The sequence below is a fragment of the Fistularia commersonii genome, chromosome 9, assembly GCF_037954325.1.
Source record: "Fistularia commersonii isolate RoL2024-O1a breed Wild chromosome 9, RoL_Fcom_v1.0, whole genome shotgun sequence".
NCBI classification, from domain to species: Eukaryota; Metazoa; Chordata; class Actinopteri; order Syngnathiformes; family Fistulariidae; genus Fistularia; species Fistularia commersonii.
In genome coordinates, this window is record NC_141292.1 from 2,870,960 (window position 1) to 2,897,468 (window position 26,509).

At 41.8% G+C, this 26,509-nt stretch overlaps 1 protein-coding gene across 2 annotated transcripts in view; it reads left to right on the forward strand.

Annotated features, from left to right (window-relative positions):
* The window catches only part of LOC147230955 (uncharacterized), a 40,325-nt gene extending 14,650 nt beyond the window's left edge, over positions 1–25,675 (forward strand). For both annotated transcript variants that reach the window (XM_086151927.1, XM_086151929.1), the window contains exon 4: positions 24,668–25,675. In XM_086151927.1, coding sequence (XP_086008053.1) covers positions 24,668–24,857 — 190 coding nt within the window. In that variant the 3' untranslated portion in view covers positions 24,858–25,675. The remainder of the gene's footprint in view (positions 1–24,667) is intronic.
* The last annotated feature ends 834 nt before the right edge of the window (positions 25,676–26,509 follow it).

Here is a 26,509-nt window from a genome sequence, read left to right on the forward strand (position 1 = left end):
CAGCGTTAAAAGTGAGTTTCGCTCCTCGTCCTCAAGATTAAGACGATGAAGACGTTGGCTCTTTGACAGAAGACGGGTATTTTACGGTTTCCTCAAGTATTGATGTAATATCGCGCTTTGCTGTCACCAATCCCGAAAAACCGCTATTTCTGGTCAAATTAGCACTTAGCGCTCAATCGCCTGTCAAGTCCACGCGCTTCATTCAGTCGTGACAAAAGGAGTTTCCCGCTTTCAAAGGGAAGCGCGTGGGAGGGCTTCTTTTCTTTGAGGCTGAAGTTTGGAAAAGTCCGGAAGCAGAATTTGCCAGCAGGTGAAGAAAAAGGTGTTTGGGGAGGGTAGGCGGGGAAAAAAAAAAAAAAAAAAAAAAACATAAAGAGAGCGCCGCAAAGCCAAGTGAATGATGGGAAAGTCGTAAAATCTGACAAGACGGATTCCATCAATTAAAAAGCTCAAAGAAAAAGTACAGCTCAGCACGCCGGCACAATATCAATCTAGATGAAAGCCTGGACCGCGATGTATTAAAACATGCAAATACTTTTGAATTTTCATGCGCGGATACTGTCCCCGTGACCCGAGTACATCAAATGCTTCAGCGTCTTCTTCTTTTAAAGCCGCCGTAATCATTTTTTTTATATCACCGTTGAGTCAAATAATCGCTCGCGATATAAAAGGAGCGCGTTTTCGATTCGGTTTCGTCAGACACCCTTCGGACACGCCTCCGAAACCTATCGTTTGGAAACAACGCGGCCGTGCGGCGGATGAATTGTTACAATAAAAAGGTTTGATCGCTCATTAGTCACGCAAATATCATATATTGTGGAATTCGGCCCCGCGTTGAAGGCGTCCCGGAGGAGCAGCGCTCGCTCTTGTAGGGCGCTCAGGGCCCGACTCCAGTTTTGCGCCAGTGCTTCGGTCAGAGACCGCTGACAGGAGAATTAACCTAAATATTTATGACGGTCGGAGAAACCGTTGGCCCCGGAGGAAACCCGCTTCGGCAAAGGAAGCCTCGCCTGCAAACACCAGAAAAAAAAAAAAAAAAAAACAATATAGAGAGAAGTGAAAACCTCTTTACCCAGAAATCTGTTGTAAATGATACACTGATTCTTATTTCTGAAACAAAATCAGTTTGTCTGAAGGGCAAATACCAGTCACACACACACATAAATACTCAATAAATATTACGAAACCATAATTCCCTGACCCGCTCCCTCGTGGAAACTGCATTGGATATTAGAAAATCACGTTGAAAATCCCAAAATAGAAAAATTCTTGTCGAAATCTTCTCGTCTCGGCAAGCGGACGTGAATTTCTTCATTTGAAGGTGTTTCAGCCCGTCGTCCGAGAGGCTTCTTCGGTTCTAATGACCTATGAGGAGTTTCCAAATGAATCTCTTTTGAAAAAATCTGCACACATTTTAAATACAACACAAAAAACTTAACACCTTTCTCTTGTAGTTTTTGCTCGAAACATCACGCGTGTCAGAATGAGTTTTTTGCGTGATGTGTAAAATACAATTTCCTTATGGAGCATTTTCGGCGTGCAGATTTTTCCAAAACTCTACTAAGATGACTTTTTTTTTTCTGAATAGAACCGCTAGGTTTTTAGGCGGGTTTAGGTTACGGTGGCTTGTTGTGTAAATGTAAGAGTCGATCCGCAGAATGTGTAAGGGGTTTGTTATGCTAACCGCGTTGTCGTTCATCTGCACCCGCCAAACGACCAGGAAAGACCCGGGTAATCCGCTGAAATTGCTCTTTTGTTCCAACGAACGACACCCCCATCGGAATAACAACCTCCCCGGTTTCACCGGATCGACTCTTCCTTTTAAACGCCGAGCTTCCGTAACGTAAAGCCGCCCCAAAAACCCGTCAGTTACATCCGGAAACTCATCGGGACTGAAGAAGCTTCTCGGCTGAGGGGTTGAAACGTCTTCCAGCGAGAAGATCCACCGAGAACCTCCGCGAACATCGGAAAAAGTACGACTTTACGAGAGGGGAAAACAAATCATTACTCTTCGTTGTCTTTTGTTGCGGCTCCCGTCTATTAGCAAAGCCGCTTTAAAAGAACACGGCGCCGCGTGACGGGATGAAGTGACGAAAAAGGAGAAAAAAAAAACACAGTCGCGCCAAAGAGGACCCCGTCTCCGGTTGGAAAATGTTGACGTCTCGATGGGTCTTTCTTGTGTAAATTACCCCCCCTGCCCTCCTCCCCAGGAGAGGATGCTTATATTTTCCTCGTCTAAAAAACCCTCATTCGACGTATTTACTCGCTCGGCGGTGAATTCTCGGGAGGAAGCCCTTCCGTGTCACACACCAGCTCAATCAGAGGTTACACAAAGGAGCAGGCTGGTTCATAAATCTTTCATGTCCGATCTGACTGACGGGGACATTTGCATCCACGTGCGCGTCTCCTCTAAAAAAAAAAAAAAAGTATCGTTTCAGGTAAAACGCGGCGAACAGCAGGTGCGAAATGGAAACGTTCATTAAATGCGCTATTCATTGAGCGGGTGAGAAGCCGAGCGGCGTGCAAACACTCGCCGAAGCAAATGAGTGTCGATTCTGAAAAGCGAATTGATTATGAGAGGAATCAGCTCCGTATACCTAACCTATCTTTAACCTAAAAAAAAAAACAAAACTGTGCAATATTTCATTTCACTGTGCAATATTCAGAGCGGTGCAATATTTCATTTCATAACAGCTACACTACAATTTTTCCTTTTATCATACTATTGTGCACTCCTTACCTCACTTGTTACTAAGACACTTATAGTTTTACTGAGACACTTTATAGTTTATAGTTTATTTTTATTTCTAATTCTGCCTTTTTCTTTTATTATTTATTACTGTTATATTTTCTGTAACTCTGGCACAACAATTTCCTTCGGGATTAATAAAGTTGTTCTTATCTTACCCCCCTTTTTTTTTCTTTTATTTTTAGCCGTAATGCATTTATTCGCTGCGAGCCGCATGCTAACAAACAAACAAACAATATCATTAGCAAGCCGTCGCTTTGGTAGCGTTTTGATGGATTATTTCTGGTCTCCGGGTCCTTTTACTCATTTTTCCACTCAAATTTTCGCATTTTTTCTTCCTACTCATTTTCTCAGAAAATACATTTTCCTGCTTTTCGGCCTCGCAAATAACTTTGTCTCCAGACGGATAAGATTTATCAAGAAAGATATGCTAATGTCAAGTCATATCTGCTCAATCAGTATACGGGAGCTGATTTTTCCGTTTTTTTTTTTTTGTTTTTTTTTGTCGCCGCTACGGTGATATTTGCCACGCCCGGTGATCCGGCCCTCTTGCAATTGTTTCACGGCTTCATCTTCCCGCCCTGAAGGTATCGAAGCATTTCCTTGATGGTGCGGAGTAACGCTACCACGGCAACAACACGCACCGATGAATACATTCACGGGTATTTTGCGCGTAATCCCGCTAAAAGACTGACAGACAAATGTCACGGAGAATATGACCTCTTAGCCGGAGGTAACTAATACAGGTTAATACAAAAGCCCTGCAATAAATCCTCCCTTCATGGGGATTATATTATTAAGTTTTTACCGAACGCGTTTAAGAGAGGAGTGGATTTATGTGAATGGTGACTTTTGAAGGCTGTAATTTATCTTGCGGTGGAACCCGCTTATAATGAGAAGCGTTGCTGATTTCGTTCATTCATGAAGATGAGGTGCGCTACTTTCAAGTGACGCGCGTCTCAAGAGCAAAAAAAAAAAAAAAAAAGGAAAATAATGCGGGGGAATGGAAAATAATGATACATATTTGCTCGAGTCTCTCTCTCTCTTTTTTTTTTTTTTTTCCCTCGCTATCAGGACCTCTTCCAGGTCACAACTTACATAAAAATGCAAATGACACTTTGCATACAAATGCGGATACTAGTTGGTTACAGAGTGTAACATTTTGTACCGAAACCGGGACTCATAAATAAGCGCTTCATTTGTTCTGCTTTTTAGGGGCCCCGTATTACGGGGAGAATAATGCATGAAGTATCTGACGTTATTTATCCAATGGCACATTAACTATATATCAGCGTGTGAGTGTTATTGTGTGGCCATGCAGGAGAGTTAATTAGTCAGTGGGGTTGTGATCTAACTACCTACCCCCCGCCGCCCCCTCCTTATCATCCTTTTTGCTAATGGCATATGTGCTGTATGGAACAAAGCAGGGAGGTCTAACAAGGAACTGTTGTGCTTAATCCCTGTGGAGTGTGCGGAGACGGCAGCCTAATCAGATCTGCGCTCTGCTTTATCCCCGCTACTCCTCTGTCTATTGCTCGATCACGTATTTTGCTGCAGGAGCTCAATAGGCTGCTACTTTGAGATGGATTAATGACTCTCCGGACCATGCGTTTTCAGCTAAACTACAAGTCCACTAAGAGTTTTTTTTTTTTTTTTTTACCAAAGACAATCCGTCATCGCCTTCGCTGAACAGCAGATAATTGAGAAAAGGGTTGCTGAAGAAGCATTCTCGCTCTTTTTCCTCTTCCTTGCTAGCTGACTGTTATCTGCGGGGATGCCACTCACGCTTGTTTGATATCCGCACCGCGGCCTCGTTTCTCCGTCTCGTACGCGGTCCGGACCGACTCCGCCGACGTCCTATTTCTCAATCGGCGCCTCTTCATATCGCCGATATGCATATGCTCGCGGAGGATTCCTTCGGCGGGTAGACGGACGCGCAATAATCCATCGGGAGAGCCTGAGATGAACGTTTTGTGACAGCGCCTACGGTAACGACTCATCGCTCGCCGTTCCTACCGCGCAGCCATCATGAATCAGCGCTTCCTTCCGCCGACACGACATTTCACGTCGGGTCCGGATACTCTCACGCCGTCCTTCGATCGCGGCGGACCAGAGAGTGAGTCGGCGGAGCATAAGAGCCGGTGGAGAGCGGGTATCGGGAGGGGAAATTGGGATGCCTTTTCACGCATCTCAATAGCTGAACTTTTTCCTCTCCCCTGTTCTTTATACAAATGCTTAACTCTGGCACGCGGTGAAATATTCATCCCGATAAAACTTTAATCACATCCGCTTTAAAAGATTTTAAAAAGTAATAATAGCATCGAGAGACACCTGGAGACCGTTCTTCTTTTGTGTGTGTGTGTGTGTGTGTGTGTGTGTGTGTGTGTGTGTGTGTGAGGATGGATGCCGGCCGGTCCACGTTAGCCGGTGACCTGAAAGCCGGCTCATCTTTTTCAAGGGAAATAAATAGATTATTGTTTAAAGTTTAGGCGGGGATGCTATGTCACGTTGTGTTTCGGACGCGGAGACGAAAAAAAAAAGTGCTTAATCGATATATAGCGCTCGTCGAGACCAGGACTAAACTTTAAAATCAATTACGATACATGTTTTTGGGAAAAAAAAAAAAAAAAAATCCAAACTTTGTGACGATTTAAAACACGATCTGCAGGTGGTGGATACAAATTAAAAAGATGCTAACGAAAGTTAGCATTTTCCATTAAATGACCGTAATGATTGGAATAATTACCCGATAAATAGATACCACTTTGATAGGATCACACTTTGATAGCAGGGACAAAACAGTAATGTTATTTGGAGTCAAATTTAGCTAAATTTATGATGTATTTAAGTTGCTATTATTTTGCTGATCACCCAAATGTGATTTTCCTCATTGAGATTATTTTCAGGCGATGGACAAAACACAAAAAGCAAAGTGAATCTAACATAACTGGGAAACGGCTTTGAATTAAAGTGATAGTTCTGCGATTTTAAGGAGAATATTTTTGTTATTTATAGTAATGACAATTATATTTTAGTAAGTATATAAAAATAGTACTACCACGATCTGCAGGTGGTGGATACAAATTAAAAAGATGCTAACGAAAGTTAGCATTTTCCATTAAATGACCGTAATGATCGGAATAATTATCCGATAAATAGATACCGGTTTAAGTAGGTCCGATCGGTGAAAAGACCGGACGTGTCATTAATACATTTCTTTTTTTTTAAGTAGCGCGCTATGCTAATCCCGACCGACCGGAGATGTAAACATCGCAGAAGAGCGTGAAAGATACGGTGTGTTTCCCGGCTCGGCCGCGGGCCGCTTTAATTCCCGCCGGCCTCTCCATCTCGCCTCTGTCTCGGTCCACATCTCCGGCGCTCTACCTCTCGGCCTGGCCTCACGTTTCCTTTCGCAGCTTTGATTCAATTTCTCATGCGGCCCAGGAGGGCATTGCGGTCCAATTCAAATGCTCCCCACGTGGTCCCGACGCCGGCCCAGAGCTACTGACAGCTTCTCATTGTCCTGGTTTTATCCAGAGGAATACGGCTTTTTTTTTTTTTTTCCTCCGATAGACCGCTGTTGTCACTTCCTCCGCCCTCGCTCTCCGTTTCTCCGCGCTTTTAATATAAATACATTTCACACCTAAACGGGGATGAGGAGAAGCGGCGCAAACTCCCGTCTCGGAAACGGCTGCAGGAGCTGCAGGGGAAGGGAAGAGAGGCGATAGGAGAGTCGGAGAAGAGGTTCGCGTCGAGGTTCTCCTCGGCAGCGGCTTTGCTTTTCCCTTCTTCGCGGCCGAATGAGCCAGAACCTGAATGTTTACGCGTGGGTCTATTCAAAGGAACCGACATCTGCGTGCGCATACTGAATGCAGAATCGCGTCCAAAACAAACAAACCTAGCGTGAGCTCGGCGGACCCGGTGCGATTTCAAAAATGTTTGCTTTTCGTGTAAATAATCTTCGGCGTAAAGGGAAAAGCTGACAAATTTGGCTCCAGAGTGAAGGGAGTCGCCTCACGCTTCTATCGCGGCGCCGAGCTGTTCGAGGGACTCGGCGACTTCACGTTTGCAAACTCTGAAATATTTCAGCTATTTCATATAGCGCGTCGACGGATCATTTGGAGAGAGAAGAAAATACCGGAGATGAAAAATTCCAAGCTGTCGCTGTCAAAAAAAAAGTCTCGAAATATCAAGAAAAAATATCAGAAATATACCTGAATTTTTTTTCCCCCCCACCAAAAAAAAAAAAAAAAAAAAAAAGGGTCCATCGTACAGGCTGATAAATGGGGGGGGAAAAAAAAAATAAAAATAAAACCTTCAAAAGATTTCTGAGCTCACTCTCAAAACTGCATGATCTGTTCCCGGTGCCAACCCTCCCCGGGAAACCTTTCAGCGGGAACCTGTGCATAACATTGTGCATAATCCTGCCAAGGGACCGACAGGCAAAGCAACAAAACGAACCAATCACATCCGACTGACACGGGCCATAAATCTGTATCTGCACATTTAGCCGCGGACCTCTGAATCACCGTGATATGTGAGCAAATTACAGATGAACTTCTCACGTCCATGGTCACAGGGATATTTGTGAAACCGTATCCAGCCATTCATCAAACACTGGCAACTCTCTGCAATCACCCAAACAGGGGCTGAAAAGAATCAACTGAATACGAAATGTATTCCCTTGCAAATGTGGGGAATGCAGATATTACAATATCCCATTTAAAAAGGCAAATTAAGGATGATTTTATTTCGACGGTAATGTTATTTGGACCCGAATTTAGCCGAATTTATGACGGTATTTAAGTTGTTATTACTTTGCTGTTCACCCAAATGGGATCTTCCTCATTGAAACACAAAAAAGCAAAATAAATCTTGCAGGCACAGGAAATGGATTTGAATTAAAGTGATAGTTCCGCGATTTTAAGGAGAATATTGTTGTTATATGTTGTTATGACAAATGTTTTTTATTAGGTTTATAAAAACGGTCGTTTAGGATCACATTTTGATAGCAGGGACAAAACAGTAGAGTTATTTGGAATCAAATTTAGCAAAATTTATGACAAATTTTAAGTTGCTACAAGGCGTCCAAATGTGATTTCCTCACTGAAATTATTTAAAGGCAATGGACAAAACACAAAAAGCAAAGTGAATCTTATATAACTGGAAAATGGATTTGAATTAAAGTGATAGTTCTGCGATTTTAAGGAGAATATTTTTGTTATTTATAGTAATGACAATTATATTTTAGTAAGTATATAAAAATGGTACTTTAGGATCACCCTTTGACAGCAGGGAAAAAACAGTAACGTTAAATTTAGCCAAATTTAAGACGGTATTTAAGTTGCTATTATTTTGCTGATCACCCAAATGTGATTTTCCTCATTGAAATTATCTTAAGGCGATAGACAAAACACGAAAAGCAAAGTGAATCTTGCATGCACAGGAATTGAATTAGAATTATAGTTCTGTTAGAATATTTCTGTCATTCATAGTTATGACAAATGCATTTTAATAGGTTTATAAAACCGGTACCCAAGGATCACCCTTTGATACGGGAAAAAAAAAAAAAAAAACATAGTGGAGCAGTCGGTGTAACATCTGCAAAAACTGATTTGCTACTTCTTGATATGTGAGTTTGCTTCACTTATCCTTTTGTCTTTCATATGCCTTCGGTGTGTATCCAGCTCTTTCATGGTCCCAACAGCCGAAAAATACTTCAGTGTTCTTGTTCCATCCCTGTCAGTCATAACGGTTTTGAAACTTCAAAGTGATCTCTGGAAAGCAGTGGGATTCCTGCGTTTCTTGGCCGGATGCAACAGAGTCCTGGTGCGTTCTGATCACAACACGCCTTTCGCACCATAGTGGATTTTTATGATTATTTTTGTTGTTATGATCCTGCGGCTGATATTTTAAGCATTTATATTCATCATACGACCTTGGTTGTGCGCTCGCTCACGGTTGAAGCGCCAACCCTTCTGCTTGGCGACGTCCCGAGCGCGCCGTGCACGTGTCCTTGGGTGAGACGGTGCGAGCGGCGCGTTACGACGTAAATTACATCACGTACGCGTGGGTGGATAGCCGAGAAGTGGAGGCATACCGCGCTCCGAAGCGCACGAGCGGCGGATGAACGCGGCGTTTTCCAACAGCAATTATGAAATGTCATCATCATCGAACTTCCGTTCGTATTGAAATGCAGATATAAGCCGACCGGCACATGTAAGATAAGATAAACTTTATCGATCCCCGTGGGGGAAATTTGTCACAGCAGCACAACAGTTATAATGTCAAAAATAAAAAAAAACAGATTAATATGAATATACATATAGATTAATTAATACAAATGTAAATTATATGAATTATACCTATTAATTAATATGAATATAAATATAAATTAATTCATGTGAATATTTAATATACTAATTATAAATATTAATTGATATGAATACAAATATAAATTAAGTAATGTGACTATTAAATATATTAATTATGAATATAAACAAAAAAGGAATGGATGTATAAATTAATTAATATTAAATATATTAATTATAAATATTAATTAATATGAATATAAATATAAACTAATTATTGTAAATGTTTGATATATTTAGTTATAAATATGAATTTATTTGAATATAAATATAAATAGAGACAGTTAGAAGGGTGTAAAATACACAACCAGAAGTAAACGATAGTATAAATAGGGTGACAATAACAATGACAAGGATAAAATAAGTGAACAGAAATAGACAGGATGCAAGCATGTGAGTGGGTGAGGTGGTGGAAGCAGCACAGATGCACAGGATCGTCCTTCGACAGACGCCAAACGACCTCGGCGTCCTCCTCTTTTTATTTTAATGCTAAATACTCCGGAGGTCATCCTGACACCGACATCCGGCGTCACCTGTCCGGGTTAAAGCACTTTATTTCATTCATTTGGGTTCGATTCCGGCTCAGTTAAAGATAACTGGCTGGGTTTGACATAATAATGAGACATGATTCCGTCGGGTATCGAAATATCACGGCTTTTATTCAATATTCAAATGTATTTGTCCGGCTGACGGAGCGTCGATTCCGGTGCGCGTTAAACCAAAAACGCCGAAAATAGAAACCGACGCAGAGGTAACTCGAAACGAAACGGACATGAGAGGTTTTCATTTCTCCCAAGAAAGATTTTTCCGATTCTTGACTCTGACCTTTCTCTCGCAACCCCGTCAGCTTTCAGCCCCGTGTGTTTGTGAGCGAAAATACATGTGTGTGAGCGCCGCTTCCCCCCACGGATGAGGCTGATAATGGAGAAGTGGTGTGTGTGAAATGTGTAAAGGGCAGGGCAGGCAGTTCTTCTGCAGTAATCCATCTTTACTGCAGGGCTGAGCCATGGAGCAACAGGCGTCTCACAGGGGAGAGGGAAAAAAAAAAAACACCGTAGGCATTGCCCTCATTCATACGAGGCTGCACAGATGAAATGCTCAGCCAGCAGGAGAAGGAGATTTACACAGCACGAAAAACAAGAAAGTAGAAATGAAGAGAATTGTTTGTTCTGCTTTCCCCCCGTCTTACTACACCACTCTGACAAATTGGTAGTTTTAGGACGTCGCCCATCCAAGAACAGCCTTTTGTCTCGAACCGTCGGACGGGAACGGACGCCGTGAACTCGATCCGCGTCCCCGGCGAGAAGGTGCGCGGCGTATTGTTTGTTTGCACGACGGCGCCGGGTGTGAAATCAACCGCGAGAAGGGGAAGAGCGAGAACCCTTGTTTTGCTGTTTGGCAATCGTCGCAAAATCCGAAACGGTGCCAGCGGAGAGTGCCAGATGGTGCCCGTCGCCATTGTGCCGCGTCTTTGAAACGGCGAGGAGGGAGGAAGATCAAGAGTGGCATGTGGAACAGGGAAGCGCTGCCTCATGTGGATGATGTGTCATATAAATACTAATCACACTGGAATCACACCCACAGCTAAATTAGATCCCTGGAGCACTTTCACGAGCACCCACTCTCAATCTTCCCTTTCCTTTGGCACCGCACATACGTCTTGATCAGGCGTGCGCAATAAATTACGTATAAGATGCGGAACGCTAATACGAGAAACATTTTTTACTACTTGTCCGAAGCGGTATTTATGGACGCCCGTTAGAAAATGCACCTCTTCTAATGAGGCTATCGCCGCGACTAATTGGTTTATTAGCGGCTACTTAGCAGCGTTGGTAGCAAGTCATTGTTTTACAAGATCCAAGTAAGTCCCGAGCTATTACGCTGAAGCCCCGAGTGAAGTGCCAATTTATTACACCACGGGCCAAGGACGAGACCCGAGTCTCGACGGCGGATTGCAGATTTAATTCCCGCGTCCTCACGTCGAAAACCCCCGAGTCGACTCCGAGGTCCGGACATCGAATCGGGTCAAAAGTCTAAAAGTTTGCATCTTGATTTTTTTAATGTATCCCCTTTACCTCTTTACAAATAGGGCAGAAAAAGAAAGAGTCATTCTAGCCGAACGAGAAGAACGGGTTGATACGTAGATGGAAAAAAATGTTAACATTTTTGTATTCTTTAATTACGGCTTTTATTCGTTTCGTGTCCTGGAAAAAAAAACGTCCTTCTGCTACCGCTGTGCCCAGACAGCTGGATCTACCGCCTATTAACGGGGCACCGAAGCTGTCCTTCGAATTTGTTTATCAGTGTTTTACACAAAAACACCCATTCATTATTGAAGGCACTTAAGAGCGTCCCTTTGAACCGGCAGCCTTGTGCACTCGTCTTGTGTTGCGCCTTAAAGATAGCAGGTGGCGTTTGGCTTTGACTTAATGAAAACCCTGAGCGTTTTGCACGCTACGCTTTTAATCATCACAATTGGTCCTGTGGAGTTTGCCTCTAGGTGGCGGACTGTGCGGTTCTCCGCTGCCTTTAAAAGCCCGGGAAGGCTCCGGGAGAATATCAAGACTTTCAAATGGCAGGGCTGAAGTCCGAAAGAATGGGATCTAGTTTTATAACTACTAAAATTTAGGGATTACGGTCATCGGTCACCGTTTTGAGCCGACTGGTCGAAATCTTCTTGTCTTGGCAACTGGACTTGAATAGAAATGAATAGACATACAAGGCACTATGTAAATAACTTTGTCTGTCCATTTAGTTTTATTTAAAAAAAAAAACATCCTGTGCATGCACCTAGCCGGGACGCTCATTGCACAACGACAATTAAAAATTTTGATTCCAAGGCTTCTTCAGTTCTAATGACCGATGGAGAGTTTATATAAGTGTTTTTGGTCGGGTTTAGGTTCTGGTTTCTTGTTGCGTAAATGGAAGAGCTGATCTGCGGAAACTCGGTCTAATGGAGGCCGTTATGCTAATGAGGCTGTCGTTCGTTGAAGCAAAAAAAGCAACTTTGTGGGATTGCCTGGATTGGAAGGTGAAAAGGTAAAGCTAAACAAAGGAGTGAAACCTGTTGGACTGTACGATCTGGGACTCATGTGGACGTCACCGGGGGCTGGATCTGGTCTTTCCTGGTCGTTTGGAGGGTGCGGATGGTCTGTGTGTGTGACTCCGTCTTGGTGTTGATCCCAGTACGGCGTTGGACGTTTGTGAAAGGTCGCGTAGATAGAGCCGTCGTCTCTGGATTCCCGGCTCTTCCTAGTGTGTCAAAGTGTTATTGAGCAAGACACTGAACCCCTAACTGGTGCCGATAGACGACAGCCAGCTGCTCATGGTTCATCCATGATGGGTTGAATGCAGGGAACAAATTTCCCCACATGGGATTAATAAAGTATTCATTCATTAGATGTTTTGACAAAGAAGTCACCAGGAGTCAAACATGTTTATCTCCCCTGTTTGGCTTTACCTAATCCATTCCAACCCCCTTACACTTACCGTATTTTCCGCACCATAAGGCGCACTGGATTACAAGGCGCACCTCATTATAAGGCACATATAATAGAAGCTACCGTAGTGGTTGGGGTTGCGTTTGAGGGAATGTCAACAAAACAATCAGATAAGTCAGTCAAACTTTATTAATAGAATACAAACCAACGTTCTGACAACTTTGTTCACTCCCAAAACAAGTGCATTCACAATAGGGTACCTTATGTGCCGGTAGCTCTCGCCAGTATTTGCGCCGCCTTCGTTGAAAACAATGTATTTCCAGCTCAACTTATCACAGTATCAAAACGTTTCATAAAACAAAAGCACCACGAAGGGCCGCCTCTAAATTAATTGATGTTTATGTCGCTAGCTGGCAATATTGCCCTCATTCCAATAGTGACTGTAGAGATGCTTCTACTTGCGGCTCTCTGTTCAACAACCCACTGTTCAAGTCTGTCTCGCTTCGTTCCCTCGGAAACTCTGTTCAGTCGTCTTAACTCTTGTTGCTTCCTCCACTTCCGCACCATTGATTTGTTAATGTTGAATTTTCGCCGCTTCTCTATTCCTGTGTTCTACTGCGTGACTGATCGCATTGAGTTTGAACTCTCCGTCGTAAGCGTGTCTCTTGAAAGGTGCCATTTTGGGGTCTTTCTACACACCCAAGTGGTGTGGGACTCGAATTCCCCTATACCGTTTTTAATGCTGCTACTTTGGCAACACATGCACACACACGCACACACACACACATAAAAATGTACTCTTCGCGTAGTCATATATCCCAGCATGCACCGCGCGCCGCTTCTTCTTCGGGAGAAAATGGAGTCGGCGGCTGCTTCCCGTAGTTGCCAGACCTCTTGCGGCTCAATATTGATCCATATATAAGGCGCACCTGGTTATAAGGCGCACTTTTGAGAAGATTAAAAGCTTTTAGGTGCGCCTTATAGTGCGGAAAATATGGTAGTTTCTGCAGATCAACTCTCCATGTACACAATAAGCCACCATAACCTAGACCCGCCCAAAAAACTGTCTCTCATATCGGGAAACTGATTAGAACTGAAGAAGCCTCTCGGTTGAGGCCTGAAACATCTTCAAGTGAAGAAATTCAAGTCCAAAAACAAGTAGATTTCCATAAGAATTCACCACAACTTGGATGACTGAGAACCTCCACAGAAATCTTTTTTCGCCGAATCACAACACTTTCTTTGTAGAGCAGCTTCTGGATCTCACTCTTTAAACCCGACGCGAGCGAGCGAGGAAACCCTGGTGCAGAAACTTCGGACGGATCCGAAGTCGAGGTTGGCTTGGAAAGCAAGAGAGCGAGGGAGAAGGACAGATTGCGAAAAAGAAACGAAGGTTGGGTCGGATCGGCACGATTGATCTCATACTAATCATAACAATTCAGACAATCGCTGCTTTGATTAAGTGATAAGCTTTGTTATTCATACAAGAAAACCATTTGAAATTTCCAATTCCTTTTTTGTAAATTTCGTGGATATTCGTGGCGCCGATGTAAGAATTTCCTCCACGTACGGCTTTTCTCGTTATCACGAGGGGCGACGCCGCGCTCGAGCAGCCACGGTAATGCAAGATGAAAATCTCGGGCGCGGATGAAATCGTGGTGAAAGGAAAATTTCCGAGGAAACCTTTCCAATCACTGTCGCTTCCGAGAAAACAAAATAGCAACAATATGAAAAATAATCATGAAAAAAAGAGCTTGAGAAAGATACTCGTATTGCTTTTCCTCGAAACAAAAAGTAGTAAAATAATTGAATAAGTTCCTCCGGGAACTCTGACTTAAGTTCTTTACGCTTTGTTTACGAGAGCGCTAGACATCGCTGTTTCTGCCGAGCTGTGATAAGGAAAGAGCCCGAAAATCTGGATTTCGAAAAAAAAAAAAGAAAAGTTAAACTTGCAAACAAAACTTTTCTCAACAATACAAAATTTCCAGATAGTCGAATATAAATAATATTGGCGTTTGGTTTTTTCGGCAACAAATTTCCTGTCACAGGTCCCAACATTTGCGGGCCGTAAATATTTTATAAAGCAGCCTCGAGGAGAAAAATACTTATCATAAAGACAACAATTACATTATGTATCTTTTCGACGTTTAACAAAAAAAAAAAAAAAAAAAAATGTAAATCTCAACACATTTAATGAGCTTTTATTTTTTCAGACATAGAGCTCCCAGCCACATCTCATATCATTAAACACTATCTAATTTTATCTGCATAATTTACACGAAGCTATCCTTTGAGTGAACCAACCGATGCTATAGATGAATACGGCGCATTACGAATGCTCTCCAGATGCAACGGCGAACCTTTCAGCGGAGCGAACAATCTAATCAAAACACTCATTTGATTAGATTGTCTCTTTCCCCTCCTCGGCCATCAAGAAATGCCATTTCATGGACTGCATACAAAGGCGAAACAATCATTCTTGGTTGCAGCGGAGAAAATAAAGAACTTTCAATTGGGTTTGCGCCTACAGGAATATGTCATAAATCTTCATTGTGATTCTTCATGGTAAAACTCCTAAAAACAAGAAGAAAAAAAAAACAGATTAACGCCGATGTCGACCGACTGTTTTTTTTCCTGCTTCTTTGCAAAATACCACCAAGCTTGCCGCCCGGCCCTTTTTTTTTTTTTTTTGCATAATAAATATTAGGTTATCAATCCTCCCCCGCGGCTCACCTTCACCCCGAATCGTTACCCCTGAACGCCGTGTGGGTGAAAGAAAACCAACAAAATCATTCTTAGCACACACACACACACACACACATAAACCTGCAAAAAAAAAAAAAAAAAAAAAAGGCCTTAATATGTTAACGCCTGCTTACGAACGGGGTGCGACACAGATAAAGATGAGCGCGAGCCACGAGATGATTTTTTTTTTTCCAGGTGGCCGGCTGCCACCCTGCAGTCACACCTCCCTCCCTCAGATCCGCTCAACAGCCAGTCATCCATCAGAGCCTTCCGCTCCAGCAGCCATCACTCGATACGTCTGTGCTGCCGAGGACAGGCAGGTACCGCCCGCGGCCAAATTTCACTCTCTGCCTTTTAATTCACCTGCACTTTATCATGATAAGTCAACCGGCTATTATATTGGCAGAATTTTGTAATAAAGGTCACCGGAAAATCCGAGCCGCGGTTCGATAACGAATCATAAACACAGCGACGGCGTGATTTGGCAAATGAGCGGATCTTGGGGAAAAAAAAAAAGGAAAAAAAAAAAAAACGACATCCCCTGCTCGGGAAGGGATCCGAAAAGTTGGAAAAAAATTTCAAAAATAAAGATGATTTATTTTTCCATGTGGAACAAAAAAATGTAAGATGCTTATCAGAGATGTTTTTTTTTTTTTTCCATTTTTCGAAGATAATGTTACATTACATTACATTACATTGCATTTGGCAGACGCTTTTATCCAAAGCGACTTACAATAGAGGACATAGGGACTGCAAATACACTTGCAAATACACGATGCACAGGAAATATACAGAACAGTAAGCTTGGGTTAGTGAGTTGTTTTTTTTTTGAGAAAGACATACACAAACGTACACACACACACACTGCATGTTACAATGTTAAAATGTAAATATATATAATAAATCAATCACGTGATCATTACTTTTAAAAAATGGCACCACAACGTTTGAGGAAGAGCCTATGTTGGCTCGAAAGAGCGAGAATACATTTTTTTTATTTCATGTAAAATAAATCTTTTCGGTGTTCTGATTTTTTCAAACCTCTATTCAAACGATCGGATCTTATCATATTTTATGACCGATCAGCTATTGATCCACTAACCATGCAAAATTCATGAAGAAATGCTTCATTGATCCAAATCCAACGAGTCCTGTTCCCGATCTGTTTTGAATCGTGTTGAAAGATGGCGCCGAAGAGTTCATCATTTACAAATAACATCGCGATCGATTCATTTCTCGTAAATATCGTCCGGACGAACGCGTGAGGCTTTTATCCACTTTTTCGAATCCAAAATAAAAACAATTTATCCCTCGGTAATGAGTTTTCCTCATTTGAATAATCAATATGCAAACGTTTTACGGAAGCTCTTCCACTCCGAGCGCTGACTTTTCATCGTACCAAGACACGGTTTTAGTAATCGGAACGTATCGGGCGTTTTTTTTTCCTCGCCGGAAACGTATTTGAAAACCTGTCAAGAAACCGTTAGAAATATAGGAATGCATTTTTCATAAGTCTAAGTCCGGGCTTTGAAACAACTTCACCCGGCATTAGCATAATATTCACAATACTATTTTGTCATTTCTCGTTCAATATCTTTTCATCGCGAATGTGTTTAGTCATTTTTGACCGATAACCAGCATATCCTAGTAATGAAGGGGGCCACATTGCAGCACAGTCATGTCTTCCCGTCTCCCCGTCACTGAGCATCGGATAAATCATCTCTGTGGGCGGCTGAGAAAAAAAAAATCCTGGCTTGAACGTCAGGACAGCCTGGGTGAGCACACCTCATCGCATATGTTGCACTAAATTTGGCCCACAACAGCCTCAGGAGGCTGAACAGTAGATTTTAGTCCAATTTTCTCAACACCGGCGCGCTACAAAGATCAGCATTGACTATTTTCTTAATTGTCCCGCGGTGTTTCTTCACGGTTACGTCCTCCAGGAATGATGTTGACGGGCGTAACAAGAATAGATGTCCGTGCTGACGCGAGCGTTTCGCACGCAGACGGGGAAACCGTGACGGGTTTGATAGGATGCGACTGATGTTTATGAACTACGGTGATGAAAAATGCAATATTCGTCTTAAAAAGAGATTAATCTTCTCGAAATCTTATAAATTGATTTTCTTAATGGCTTCTCTTTTGCATAACAAGACTTAATATGATAATGATATTTTCCTAGATGCTGCTTAAAGTCATAGTTAAATCCAATTATGCTTTTTAGCTTCTTGAGACGCCGTTAAGGTGCAGTTAAATGTGCTTGTGTTAGAGGTCCATTCTTTCTTTTCCATCTGCAAGAATAATAAATAACTATAAATAATAACAACTTTATCCACACAATGTATATTGCAATTATTATGTGTTATCATTTTTTCAAACTGAAAATAACAGCATTAGCAAGCATTTAAGATATACAGCTACAGTCTGTTTACACTCTATCTATCTATCTATCTATCTATCTATCTATCTATCTATCTATCTATCTATCTATCTATCTATCTATCTATCTATCTATCTATCTATCTATCTATCTATCTATCTATCTATCTATCTATCTATCTTTTTTGAACAGATGATGTGCTAGCCTGAGCCACAACTTGCACTATGACTAAAAAAAATAGATTGATGGATGGACGAATAAATGAATCAAGACATAAAAATAGAAATGAGGAAATTAAGACTAACCCGGGAATTTGATATCATTTTTCTTTTTTTTTTTTTTTCCAGGGTGTGCAGCTTTCAGCAGAGTTCCTCTGTGATGTAACATTTTCTAATCAGGTTGCTCAGAGCAGATAGTGACAGTTGCAGTCGTGAGATAGCGGCGTGCACACAGTCGACTCCCAAAGTAAACCCGTAATGAGTGTGTATTCACAGCGGACGTCTTTCTTCCCGCCGGAGCAAATCATAACGCCCGGGAACGCCGGCTTAACTCCCGGCTGCCGATTCGGTGTAAACGGGTTTCACTTTTGTACGCTTTGCGCGGCGTGGTCCCCCCGGTGCAAACCGCTCTGTCAAGTAAACAAAAGCGGCGCCCTATCGCCCGTCTACTTTTACTTCCACCATCACCTCACTTGCCCTTCTGTGGGAGAATCTTTGTTGTTGTCCCCCCCCCCCCCGATCTCTCACCTTCCACGTTCTTCATATGCGTTCCTCAATAAGCCGTGTTTTGTTTATCTTATTCACGTAGCGTGGAAAGAAAAACTCCCTTTGGGAATAGCTGTGCTGTTGTTTTTTTTTTTTTTTTTTTTTTGAGAACGCCAGAGGTTGCTAATAAGGTCATGTTATTTAAATCTATGTGGGTTAACGGCCATAGAAATGTAAATACAAGCAGTGCATTATCGCGCGGATAAAAAGGAACGCGAAACGGAGAGGCTAGGCTAACGGACAAAATAAGGTTGAAGCAGCCAAGGTTGTGTTGTTTAAATACTTTTTCTTGAAATATGTGCGGCGCTGCCAAGATCCTCCGGCTCTCGGTCGTGAAGCCAAATATACCGACCTTGAAAAAAGTGCATTGTAGCGTCTGGTGATGTGTTGTAATCTGATCTGACCGCTATTAATGTAAATGGGCTTTTAGCATCCAGTGATTAGCATAAATTACAGGGCGCGGTCGACTCCCGCCGTGGATTGACCGAATCCAAGGGGTATCGGTCATGACTCCGGCGTCAGTATCTTTCTATTCTCGCTCCGTCGCTCACTTCCATCCCAGACAAACTAACTGGGATGATGCTTTTCTTCTGTTCTCCATCTGTTTGCCGAAATCGCTTTCAATCACATGTCGCCCGAGTCTTCGGTCTTGTTAGTAAAGCCTGTCTGTATCTTAATTTTTAATGAGATTTTCCACAGACTTCTGCGGACTTGATGAAGATTTCAACGTGCGAGATGGATAATGGGGTTTGTTGTTTTTTTTTTTTTTTTTTTTGCCTTTTAAGGCCTCCGAGAGCGCTCACTCCGTGCATCTGTACCTGCGCCTTATCATTAAAATAACACCCTGCTGTCAATTAAAAGTCCCACATTAAAACTTGCTTTTTGCCAATTATTATCTTCTGGACAGAAGGCGGTTTTCTAATCTGGAACTCACATTTTTTTTTTTTTTCGAGCTTGGTGTTATTATTAATTTTTTTTTTTTTTTTTTTTTTTTGGGAAATGATTCTTTAAAAATGCACTATGCAAGAGTTGTGAAATTACAACATCAGTTATCAGTTATTGTTTTTTTTTTTTTTTTTTTGGGCAGAATATCCAGGGCTGCTTTTTTAATTTTATTTTGCTAATTAAATTTTCGGCCTCCTCAAGCGTTCGGCTCGGTAAATAATTAACCTCGGCGGTTGATGAAGATAGCTGTGCCGTGGGGTTAGCCTAGCCACGCTGCAGCAGGAGACACAGCGAGGCAGAACACGTCACTGCTCCCCGCTTGGCTCAACACCTTTTGCAAATACATCATCAACTGCCGCTTGTCTGGATGATCATGTCAAATCGTACTTTTTCCAAGTTTTTTTTTTTTTTTTTTCCATCCCAGAAAAAAACCTACTTTCAATCTAGAATGGAAAATAACTCAACATTCTAACCAGAAATGTTGGGAAAAAAAAAAAAAATCCCATTTATCTGTATCGGTTTATCACTGCATCAGTTATACTTTATAGAAAAAAAAAAAGAAAAAAAGAAAAAAGACTCTTTGGAGATAAGACACAGCCGCAGTGACGGGAAGCCGATGCATTCACCGCATGTGTTAACTACTCTCTTCCTCTTTCTCTCTCTATCTCTGTGCATACATGTGTGCAAATTGCTAACAACATGCACATATATCGATTCTATTGACCGTTTGCATGCATATATACAGCAGCAGCAGCAGCAGCAGCAGCAGATGAATATTGATCCCCGGAGAGATTCGCTGCACATGTAATTCTTGCTGCAAAATAACACCCCACCCCCTCCACCCCCACCTTTTTTTTTAAGGAAACTCTATGAAGGAGAGAGAGAGAAAATTGTAAATGTATAAAGTTGATTACCCCAGCACCGCTATATTTCTCTCCAGCAAAAGTCTCTCCTCCCCGTCTCAGCCAAAGCAGAGAAGTGATGGAGGAATGATGATCTCCTGCTGGTGGTGGTGTATGAATGTTTTATAGATGGTGGGTTGGAAAAGAGATGAAGCCCTGTTCAACCCCTATGCTTATTTTATTGTAAAAAAAACTGTTCTAAAATATTGTTTTGGGCATGTCGATCCCCTCCCACTATCCCCCTATCCAATATGACTGCTTTCCTTGGCTGAGTTTGTAATGAGTATCACTCCCCCGAAGCCTCAGAATTGTTTGTGAGTTCATCTGATGTCAGCGGCGCTATACAATAGACGGAAAATAAATTGTGATGATATTTCGAGAAAAAAATTCCGTTTGCTTGAAATGACAGTTGAGAAACTTCAAATTCAAGGTTCTTCATTTTCAATGCGTTGATTCATTTCCTCTTTGACAAGTGTCTTGGACAAATTTTGCCAGATAAAAGCAAATACATGCACACACAAAAAAAAAAATCCCAAAACCCCAAGGATATAAGTACATCATGGGATTTAAACAATTGGATCTTATTTGTAAAATAAAATAAAAAAAAAGTGCAAAACCACAGAAAGAGACATAAATAGAATAAAAACAATTGGGGCAATAATAAAAAATTTAAAAAATCCCAAACCTTTCTGGGAGCGACATTTCCAGGTGGTATTCGGCTGATGCGGGTCACTTTCCACGATGACGTCATTGATGCAAATCCGCAGACCTAAAGATTTGGCACTATTTGATCCTGATATAGTCTCAGAACAAAACAGATTTATATGTAGTAGAAAATTACATTACCTCTCGCACTGAAAATGCAGGTGTTGAGCCCATTTTGTTCCCGAAAGATGTTTTATTTATCTACACCAAACCGCCTCCCACCTACACGCAGACATATCCGTCTCTGTCGGCTCTCCATAATACGTGTAAATGTGTTAACACGTTTCAAACTCACATTTAAAATAGCAACAGCGCAGCAGATAAATGGGAAAACATGGTGTCAAGCCGCACACACAAACACTATCAGTGAAGTACAAACCTCCACCGGAGGAACAACGGGAGCGTTTATGAGTGGAAATAGAAATCTCATCATTTTCACTGAATTCATATGCTGTATTTATAAATAATGCATCGACAGTCAGGTACTGAGCGGAATTACACGCCCCCAAAAAATAGCATAGAATAAAAAAAAATATATATATAATTCCACAAAAAAAAAAAAAAAAATAAGTAGCAGGTAGAATGGATCCACTGCGGTAGATATTTATAGATATTTGGCTTTTTTTTTCCATATCTGCCATAAGGTTAGTTTTAAACCGCAAACTTGCATTAAGGATGGACTAGAATCAGGAAAAAAGTCAATTTTTGTGAAACAAAATGCTTGTTATTGAACATTTAATTACCTGCTTGTAAAAAAAAAAATTTTAAAGGGTACCTGTGAATTTCCGTGAAGTGGAGACATGATAATTTTGATGGTATTTACGGATATATTAACCCTTTACAAACCTTCCTGTACACACGGCTTTACCTTCTGCTCTACTGATGTTTTTTTTCTTCTGCTTGAAAATGGTTTTATATCAAGTTTCAAAAGTGGACCGACCGACCGACCCGTATCGTCGTCCCAATCTTGCGACATATTTTGCAGGGCGTTTGTTGGAGCGTGAGAACAGTCTCTGGTTTCTTCGTCTTCTTCTTCATTTCGGTGAGGTCGTCGTCCGTCAACGGATCCGAATGGTGTTTTTTTAGCCATTTAGCCATTGATGCCATCAGCAGTCGTGTCGGAGAAGCCTTCGCCTCAAAGAATACGTGCCGGCAAAGGAGATCTTGTATTTTGTTTATTTTATGAATTTGATTTTAGTTCAATTTTAAAATATTTTTTTTACTATTTGTAAAAATTTTTTTTTTAAATTATACTTCTTAGGCTTGAATATGGCTATTTCATTATGGGAAAAAAAAATTCAAAAACTGCAAAAAAAAATGCAGCAGTCGTGTCGGAGAAGCCATCCCCTCCAAGAATGCATGCCGGCAAAGGAGATCTTGTATTTTGTTTGTTTTGTAAAATTATTTTTAGTTCAATTTTACTTTTTTTTTTTCTAATTGTAAAAAAATTTATTTTCCTTTTTTTTTTTTTTAATTTATCTTCTTAGGCTAGAATATGGCTATTTCATGATGGGGAAAAAAAAAAAAAAATGCAGGAGTCGTGTCGGAGAAGCCATCCCCTAAAGAATGCGTGCCGGCAAAGGAGGTCTCGTACTGTATTTATTTTATAAAATTAATTTTAGTTCAATAATACAATATATTTTACTTTTTGTAAAAAAATTTTTTTTTTAATTTATTTATTTATTTATTTTTTTTAGGTTAGGATATGGCTGTTTCATTATTGGAAGAAAAAAAAACAAAACTGCAAAAAAAAAAAAAAAAAAAGGTTCCGGACCAATTACATTACATTAACATTACAGTCATTTAGCAGACGCTTTTATCCAAAGCGACTTACAAAACAATAAATCGCGAGAACCGAATTACAAAAAAAAAAATCCCCGAAATAGCGAGGTGGCGAAAGCCGAACCGCGAAGCAGCGAGGCTCCACCGCGAACCGTTTTAAGAACTTCGATCCAAAGCAATGAACCTCAACCGGAGAATCTAGCGAGGGTGTTTTGATATGTACCGTCTAAACCTCTGAAAATCCAGCAACAAAAATTTGACACCGTTCTTTTTGTGTTCTGGGCCAATTCGCCGCCGACGGGGTTTCGGGCCTCTTTATGTCGGTGAAAGGAAAAGTGAACTCGAAGCACTTTTCATTACAGGCGGCGTAAGCGGATGCGGCGAAGACTTAAAGCCGGAGCAGAAAAAAGGACCGGCGCCGACCTCAGAGGGGGTTTTCGGGGTTCAGGTGAATTGTTCGCGGAAATGCTGACTCATTCCTATAAAGGCCGAAACGGACCGGATGGAAAAACACACACGAAAATGAGTCCGATAAGAAAGAATATTCAAGATGAGCTCCGAAATGAACGTCGTCTTCGGTACCGAAACCGAAAGGGAAATGCCGGCGTCCGAACGGGGGTTCGCTCGGACGCCGGATTCTCATCTTTCGGGGTCGGCTTGCGGATAATTGAGGTCGAGGGTCGGACGGCGCCCCGCTGCGTCGCTCACGCGGAGTCTCGCAAAGAACATCGCGGCGAAGGCGAGAGTCACCGGGGAGCCTCTACGAGGAGCCGAGCCGCACCGACGCACAAATAGGGAGGCCGCCGAGTACTTTACCCACTCTCTTCATTTCAACAACCGAGACTGACTCCATCTCTGTCTTTCCTGCTGACTAGCGCCTCATTTTATGCAGCTTTGGAGGTGTGTTTCAAGCTGTGGAGCCGTCCCCGCCGCCACAAAGAGGTTTAGTTGAAGTGGCTTTTTTTTTTTTTTTTTTTTTTTCCCTCCCCCGACCCCTCCACCTGCTGTAAATATTGTGGATGGAAGAAATCCTCTCCACCGCTCTTTGTGTACCCGCTCGCATTTACTGTTTACCCTAGCCGTACCCCGTGCCCGCACGGCGCTCCCGTGTGTTTCGTTTGTTGTTTTCGTTTACTTTTTCCACGCATTTGAATACTGGTGGGCACGCAGAGTGGAGTGGATGACTGAGTTAGGGAGTGGGTGTTTTAAAGCCAGATGGAAAACGAACGCGGGTCCTCATTGTTGTTGCATGAAAACTCCGGGCCCCGCCGTCGCCGAGCCCCGTCCTCCGCGCTTCCTCTGCAGCGCTTTCCCCCCCCCCGTATCCTCGACCACGGGAGTCCTCTTTATTTCCATCCAGCATCTGTGCTGTGCTGTGATGAGAAACACCGGCTAACTAGGCCACTGCATAATAAGCAAGAATAGCAGCAAAGTAAAATGAACAAAAAAAAAAAAAAAAAGAATCAGTTCACGGAGGGGGTGGGAGGGATGTACGCACAATACATATCTGCTGACAAATGTAATTCAGAAAAGCAAATATTGTTGTTTCTTTAGCGCAGATGCGTTCATTCATTATTGCTTACCTTTACCGATAGTCTCCGCCGAGGCGCGTCGGGGTCGGATTCTCATTTCGCCGGCGAAACCCCTCGGCGACGCTCTAATGCGACTGACGATGCACCTTGCTGACTTCCCGTTCGGTGCAAACCGCAATCCTGATATCCCTCCCGGTGCCGCGCGGTTTGTTTTTTTTTTTTTTTTTTTTCCCCCGACACTCAGCATTTTATCTCTCCGTTAGCTTCACCCGGAAAAGGCCGTCGGAGTTTTTTTCGATTTGGGCGCTGTTTTCCGTGACTCACGTCTCTTACCCGCCGCCCTTCTCCCCAGCGTGGAGCACGACTTCCGGCTGCAGGAAGGGCAGGTGGTGCGCACGTGGAAGGTAGGTGATCCCCCGGAGGGTTCGCCCCAGTCCGCCACCCCCCAGCCCTCCACGCCTCACCAACAAGACTCCCCTCAAGCGGTGCGTCCGTCCGCCGCCACCAAGAAGAACAGGAAGAAATGCTTCTGGTTCCTCTGAACTCGAGGATCAGGGAAAAGACATTTTGATACTGTAATGCACTGCGCACCCTCCTTAAACACACACCTATGGAAATGTGATTTTAGAAACGGAGAAATAAAATGATGTGGGAGGAGAAAGAGTCGCGCGTTTAGCTCTGGGTGTCGGAGTTGATAAGAATTGTTTGACTGGGAGGGCACTTGTTGCAGCTTTTAAATTCCTCTTCAGCACTTAAAGCTTTGATACTGATGTAGGAAGGTAAACGTGCTGAAGTCAAACAACGGTAAAAGTTCAATCCGCCGTGTGATTCGGTCGGAAAGCAATTACGAGATTTAAAGAAAATATAGCGTCGGTCCGAGCGCGGCGACGAGGCGATACGGCAGAACGGAGCTGTTTATGTAAGATGAAATGAATATAATTTATATGAACGCAAAGATACGGAGGTAAACGGAGGACGAGTGATTCATCTTCATTAATGGACTAATGAGGGTCAGAACACCAGCTTTTATATTCAGAGACATTTGAAGAAATTATTAATGACCTGTATTTAAAAAGATGAAAAAAAAACAACAACTTTAATATTGTAATTGTCGGGGGATATAAAAATAATGTTGCACATGACCACATAAGCAAACAGCACACACACACACTCAAACACACACACGCACACACAAATGACATACATACTTAAATGAACGGACATATTTACAGAAAAAAAAAAAAACATTGACGAATTGAGAAAATGAAGGAGTTGAGTTCTGAGCGTTTCAGGACTGTTTGGCTTGGATGCTATATTTCAGATATGGATAACTGCTCTATAAAAGTATTTTACCACAGCTGATTGGTGTGTTTTTATTTATTTAACCATTTGTTTATTTTAATGTGGCTTTCAGAAGATATTAGGCCCATAGAGGTGATCTGTGCAAACAACAAAATAAAACAGATAAATTGAGAAATTAACACCTTTTTTTCTAGCATTACGATATTAATATAAATTGCAAAAAAAAAGAAAAAAGAAAAGAAAATATAACATCATTTTTATATATTTTTTTTCATATGGGGGGGCAATGATGGGAAATGTTTTAGGTGCAAATCAAAAAAAAACAGATGAGCATTTAGCCATTTTATTTCAAAAGAAAAATTATAGACTAGAGGTGAATGAATTAATACGAACAGCCAAGTAAAATAAAATGAAATAAAATAAAATAAAATGAAATAAATTAAAATAAAATAAAATAAAATAAAATAAAATAAAATAAAATAAAATAAAGTAAAATAAAATAAAATAAAGTAAAATAAAATAAAAAAAATAAATAAAATATTGCTCTTGGGAGAGTTTGCAGGATCATGTTAGCTCTTTGATGCAAGCTGAGGACGACCTGTTTTTCTTACCTGATGCAGTGTGCTGCAATTGTTGCAAGTACTAACGTTATTTATAGATCTATATTTTATCTCTTGCCTTTCAAGGCTTTCAGAACATCGAACCAAAAAGCCGAGCGGTTGTGAGAGACTTAATCGTGCCGGACCTGCTTATAACACGTCAATCTTTTAACACAGCTATCCGAAATACGTAATCCCTCTTTTCTTTCGTAACATCCGTCATTTCTGCAAATTTCCGAGAGCGCTCGTTTGAACCAATTTCACGGGATTTCCGTCATCAAGTTGTCGTCAAG